This window comes from Muntiacus reevesi, chromosome 11 (assembly GCF_963930625.1).
Source record: "Muntiacus reevesi chromosome 11, mMunRee1.1, whole genome shotgun sequence".
NCBI classification, from domain to species: Eukaryota; Metazoa; Chordata; class Mammalia; order Artiodactyla; family Cervidae; genus Muntiacus; species Muntiacus reevesi.
The window spans coordinates 20,002,186-20,008,185 of record NC_089259.1 but is presented as its reverse complement, the minus strand read 5'-3'; the positions used below and the strand labels follow the sequence as shown (position 1 = coordinate 20,008,185).

The 6,000-nt window shown below is 39.6% G+C and overlaps 1 protein-coding gene across 1 annotated transcript in view; it reads left to right on the top strand.

The window, feature by feature from the left end:
* Positions 1-6,000, top strand: part of NEK5 (NIMA related kinase 5) — a 52,979-nt gene that overhangs the window by 37,565 nt on the left and 9,414 nt on the right. Inside the window, exons 18-19 of the mRNA XM_065901792.1 lie at positions 1,637-1,763; positions 1,920-2,019. Of these exons, the coding sequence (XP_065757864.1) occupies positions 1,637-1,763; positions 1,920-2,019 (227 nt within the window). The remainder of the gene's footprint in view (positions 1-1,636; positions 1,764-1,919; positions 2,020-6,000) is intronic.

The following is a 6,000-nucleotide window of genomic DNA, read 5'->3' as shown; positions in this document are numbered from 1 at the left end:
GATGAAGGTCCATTTTTTAAAAAAATAGACTTTATGTTTTAGAGCAGTTTTAGGTTCATGGCAAAATTGAGCAGTAGGTAGAGAGATTTCCCATATAGCTCTTGCCCATGCCGTGCCACACACACACACACACACACACACACACACACACACACACACACACACACACACACACACACACACACACACACACACACACACAGCCTTCCTACCATCAGCACCTCCCACCAGAGTGGAACATTCATGGCAAATTAGCTACCACATGATCAGTGCTCATCTCTTTTGACAAGGGGAAGAAATGGACAGACACATTCCTGTTTCTACCTTGTTCCAACATAGTTCCAGTTTAAAATCCTGTTGATTCATGTAATAAACATATGTTGAATACTCATTGCATATTGATGAACCTACACTGGCCCGTGCTAATCACCCAAAGTCCATAGGTTATGTTAGGGTTCACTCATTCTGTGGTTTTGACAGGTGTAGAATGACATCATTATAGAACCATTGAAAAAGAATAGATACATTTAAATGTATAACTGAAAGAAATTGAAAAAGAATAGATACATCTATGTATATTACTGAATCTCTTTGCTATGCATTTGAAACTAACAATGTTGTTAATCAACTATACTCCAGTATGAAATAAAAAGTTTAAAAAATAAAATAAAAATAAATAATATTTTTAAATTTTAGAGTAAAATTATAGAATCATACAGAGTGTTTTCACTGCCCTAAAAGTCCTCTGTGCTCCCCAAGTTTTGAGATTTTACCAGCATTTTGCCGTATAAAGACCTCAGTGAAGTGGTAGTACTCACCTCTGACCGCTGGGCTCTGCGTGGCCCGGAGCTGTGAGCCCCGGAGGGAGCAGCTCTGCGGACCCGGGGTCTGGATTGGACGCTGAGGACCGGTCCTCCAGTGGCTTCCCTGATGGCTCAGATTGTAAAGAATCACCTGAAATGCAGAAGACCAGGGTTTGATCCCTGGGTCAGGAAGATCCCCTGGAGGAGAGTGTGGCAACCCACTCCAGTATTCCGGCCTGGAGAATCCCATGGACAGAGGAGCCTCGCAGGCTGTTGTCTATGGGGTCGCAAAGAGTCAGACATGACTGAGCGACTAACACTTTCACTTTCAAAGTTGGCCTTCTAGAGAAAGGGATAGAATCCCCAAAGTTTTATGTACCAATTTGTTCATCCTTTGTTCTTCTTTGCTTTGTTATGCTTGAAACAGAGTGATCATTTTAATATTAATAATGGAATGTTAGGAGCAGTTTTACGGACCTGATTGGCAATGTTAAAGCTTAAAGCAGGACATGGATGAACTCATCTTTAGAGTTCCATAGCATGGAACAGTAGGGGGATAAGATCAAAGGCAGGATGTCTGCATCAAATTAGTTGCCATGGGATCAGTGCTCGTCACTGTTGACAAGGAGAAGAAATGGACAGACATATTCCTGTTTCTACCTTGTTCCAAAAGAGTTCCAGCTTTAAAAGCCTATTGCTTCATGTAATAAACATATATTGAATTCTCATTGCATATCTTGATAAATGCTACTACTGGGAATACAGAATAATTTTTAAACCTTTTCCCCCAAAATGTGGCTTATTTCTCATGAAACACTGTGGAATTGCTTTAGGCAGTGGATATGCTGATTAAAAGTTTGACCTCTGAGGATGGCATGAAGTTCTTGGAACAGAAATGTATGAAGGCGCAGGAAGATTATACAGACAAAGCATTTGAAAACCTCTGTTGCCCAGAAGCAGGTATGTGTCCCTTGAAGGCTACAGATGAGAAGGTACTGTTTCGTTGATAACCCATCTCATATTCTCTCCTCACTCAATCTCCTTTGACCTGACTGTCCCCTGCACCCGACCCCTCCTTGAGCTGGGCGGAACCTGGCCTGACTCCACCCACCGCAGAGATCACAGCCCCCGAGACCCACCCTCCTCTCTGCTCCGCGCTGCTCCCTCAGCTTCTGCTCCTCCACCAGCAGCTCCACACGCATCTGTCTTTCTCAGGGTCTCCTGGATGGCTCCAGGGACAAGTCCCATTGTCATCTCAGACTCTGTGTGTACGATCAATCTTCCGAGCCCTTTCTTCCCAGGGAGTCTTTATTCTGGGCCATGTCCTCACCAGACTGACGGTCCTGCTGTCATGCCTGGGGTGGTTTCTACCCTGAGATATCCCTGGGTCTCCCTCCTCCTCCTTCATTCTCTCAGCCCTGTCCTGTCTCAGCAGTGTATGTGGTAGAAAGTGCATGGGCTTTGCAGACAGAGTTCGAATCCCAGCTGATAGTGCCACTATCTGATTGTGCAGCCTTCCACGTGTTAACTTCAAATCTCTGAATCTCAGGCACTTCCCTGGTAGGCTAGTGGTTAAGACTCCACACTCCCAATGCAGGGGCACGGGGTTCTATCCCTAGTTGGGGAACTAAGATCTCACGTGCTGTGTGGCCAAAAAGAACCCCCAAAACTCTGAACCTCAGTTTCCTCTTAGGAATGAGGATACTAATGCTTGCCACACAGACTTATTGTGAAGGCTAATGTGAAAATGGACATATTATGTACTTAATTTAATAAATGCTATTTCCCTAATATTCCCTTTCCCTTCCCCTGAGTTGCCTTACTCTCCTATGCATCCTCCTTTTCTCTAGTATTTCCCTTTCATCCTGTAAATATTGCTATAGTCATCTTGTTGTATTATTATCCTACTCAAATTTTTAAAATTAATATTTATTGGAGTATTGTTGCATTACAATGGTGTGTTAGTTTCAACTGTACAGCAAGGCGAATCCGCTGTATGTATACATGTATCCCCTCTATTTTGGATTTCCTTCCCATTTAGATCACCACAGAGCTCTGAATAGAGTTCCCTGTGCTGAATCGAATAAAGATATTTTTCTTCCAGGTGGAAATGAGGCATTATCAAAATGAAATATGAGTAGAGTTCCCTGCTCAAATTTTGTTTTGATAATGCTCATAGGATACAGTTCATTGCACAAAGTAACACATGTTATGCTGCATGGCCTGATCCTGCTCGATCACCCCCTTCTCTTCTTGCACTGATGATGGGATCCACACAGCCTGTTGGAACCGCATCTTCTCTTGCAGCTATGTGGGCATTTATACAGCCTGACTCAGCTGTTTCCTCTTCCTAGAAGAATACACTGTGCCTCACTTCCACCTGGAAAAATCTGTATTCAATTCAGTAGGCATCTTACAGAGAATCCCCAGCTCCTGCCAGGCTGTGCTAGGTGAAAGGGACCTCAGAGATGAATGATAGCTGGCTCTGCCTTCACAATCATAGAACTGTCATGAACCAGTGAAAGGAGGCACAAAACCTGCTTTTTAAACCCCAATACTAATCATTAGTTTGATACTGAAAATGGTCTCAATGTAAACTGGATTCCTGTAATTATTATTCAGGCTGAACAGTTTTTTGTTTTTATAAACCATGTGTTTATTGACACCTGTCTTTCTGTTGTAAATTATGTGCTCATATCCTTTATCCATTTTTCTACTGAATTTATGGCATGTTTTTTTTTTTTTTTTCCCCTTTATAAGACTCATTTAAGTTGAACCTTTGCCTGAAACACCTATTGCAGATATTTTCCCGAGCTGGTCTTTAGATCTCATTGACAGTAACAATAGCAAATATGTGTGTGAGTGTGTATGTGTGTGTACTGATAACTTGGGAATAAACTCTACAAGAATCATGCAGAGCAAATGAAGGAAACATAAAACTTTACTGAGGTAGTTAAAGACTGAATAAATGTAGAGAAAAGAGTTGGACATGACTGGGCAACTGAACAACAACAATACTGTCATATATTAGAAACATTCATTCCAAATAAATATGTAGATTTTTGGCAATTTCAATCAAAAGCGCAATCGGAGTTTTTTCTGGTGTAACCAGATCTTGGCAGAGTGCAGAATCTTGGAGATCCTTTTTAAAAAATATTTATTTATTTATGGCTGTGTTGGGTCTTAGATGCAGTGCTCGAGCTCAGTAGTTGCAGCTTGAGGGCTTAGTTGTTCCACGGCATGTGGGATCTTAGTTCCTCAGACAGGGCTCAAACCCCTGTCCCTTGCCTTGGACCACAGATCCTTAGCCACTGGACCACCAGGGAAGTCCCTTGGAGATTCTTAACTAGCCAAAAAATCTAAAAAGGACGAGCAGTGAGTGGTACTTGTCTTCCAAATATCAAACTGTATTATAGAAATTACAGTGATTAAAACAATATAGTAACAGCAAATTTTTTAAAAAATTAGTGAAAAAAGACAAAGTTTAGGAACAAACTCTAGTATGTATAATAATTTAGCATATGCTAAAAGTCACATCATGTCAATGGGAATTAAATAAAAGAATTAAGTAAAAGAATTAAATAAATGCTCTAGAACTAATTGGTTAGCAATTTGGGGAAAATTGTGAAATCAGACTCTATATAATTATACAGCAAAACAAATTCCAAACTAAAATCAAAGAGTTTATATGTTAAAAGTGAAGCTATATGTTAGAAAATAAAGTGAAAGAAAACGTAAGTATTTTTTGAATAGGGAAGACTTCGCTATTCAAAATACATAGGAAAAAAATCACAGAATAAATTAGTAATAGATTCAACTTTAACAATGAAAGGCTTTGGTAAAACTAATATTACTAGCCCCTAGAATTGTCATTTTCAATATTTTACCTAGGGAAAATAGTCATAAATGTAAAAAATGAGTCCATTATAGTGTTGTTTATCATAGTAAAAAATTCTAGCAATCTAAAAATCGAGCAAAAAAGAATTAAGTTAAAATGTATCCATAAAACAGGATACCCAGTTTGCTTTAATAGAGCAATATTTAATAATTCAGATAGGATATATTGCTAAATGAAAAGAACACATTATAAAAGGATATGTAGTATTTGGCCCATTTTTTGTTTCAAAATGAAGCAAAATAATATTCAGGAAGGAAAATTTGAAATTGTAATCATCTTCTGGACAGTGGGATTATGGAAATTTTGGTTTTCTTCTTTATCTGATCTCCAAATTTCCTATAATGAAACATAGTAACAAATTTTTAAAAAACCATGTTACTTTTGAAATTAAGGTAGGGGACTTGGCTGGTGGACTAGTGGTTAAGAATATGCACTTCTACTGCAGGGGGCACAGGTTCAACCCCTAATTGGGGAACTAAGATCCCGAATGCCACAGTGTGGCCAAAAAATAAAGTAAAGTAATGGAATAGTTGCATTTCCATGGAAACTACTAAAGTTCACATAAAGCCTCAATAATTTGTTCATTCAGTGCTGTTAATATTTCTTTAGCATCAAATATATATTTTGTCAATCAAATGTTAATGATAAAAATGAAACAATTTTAAACCTATTTATAACTTCAGAACTTATAAGTTCAGTGGCCTGAAGTAACAAATACCATAAACTTGATGGCTTATTAACAACATTTACTCAATATTTCACACATTTCTAGACGCTAAAAAGTCCAAGAACATGATGCTGGTAGATTTACGGTCTGGTGAGTGTCTAATTCCATCTTTTTGCTATGTCCTCACAAACCAGTCAGTCCAGAAGGAAATCAGTCCTGAATATTCATTGGAAGGACTGATGCTAAAGCTGAAGCTCCTATACTTAGACCACCTGATGCGAAGAGCCGATTCATTGGAAAAGACCCTGATGCTGGGAAAGATTGAATGCAGGAAGAGAAAGGGGAGACAGAGGATAAGATGGTTGGATGGCATCATCGACTTAGCGGGCATGAATTTGAGCAAACTTCAGGAGATAGTGAAGGACAGGGAAGCCTGGTGTGCTGCAGTCCATGAGGTCGCTGCCAGGACTCAGTGACTGAACAACAACCCTTAGTGGAAAAGATGAGGGAGCGCTCTGGGGTCTCTTTCATAAGAGCATTACTCATTTTCATGAGGCTTCACCCTCATTACCTAATCACCTCCCCATAGTCCCTCCTCCTAATACCATCACCTTGGGCATGAGGTTTGGACA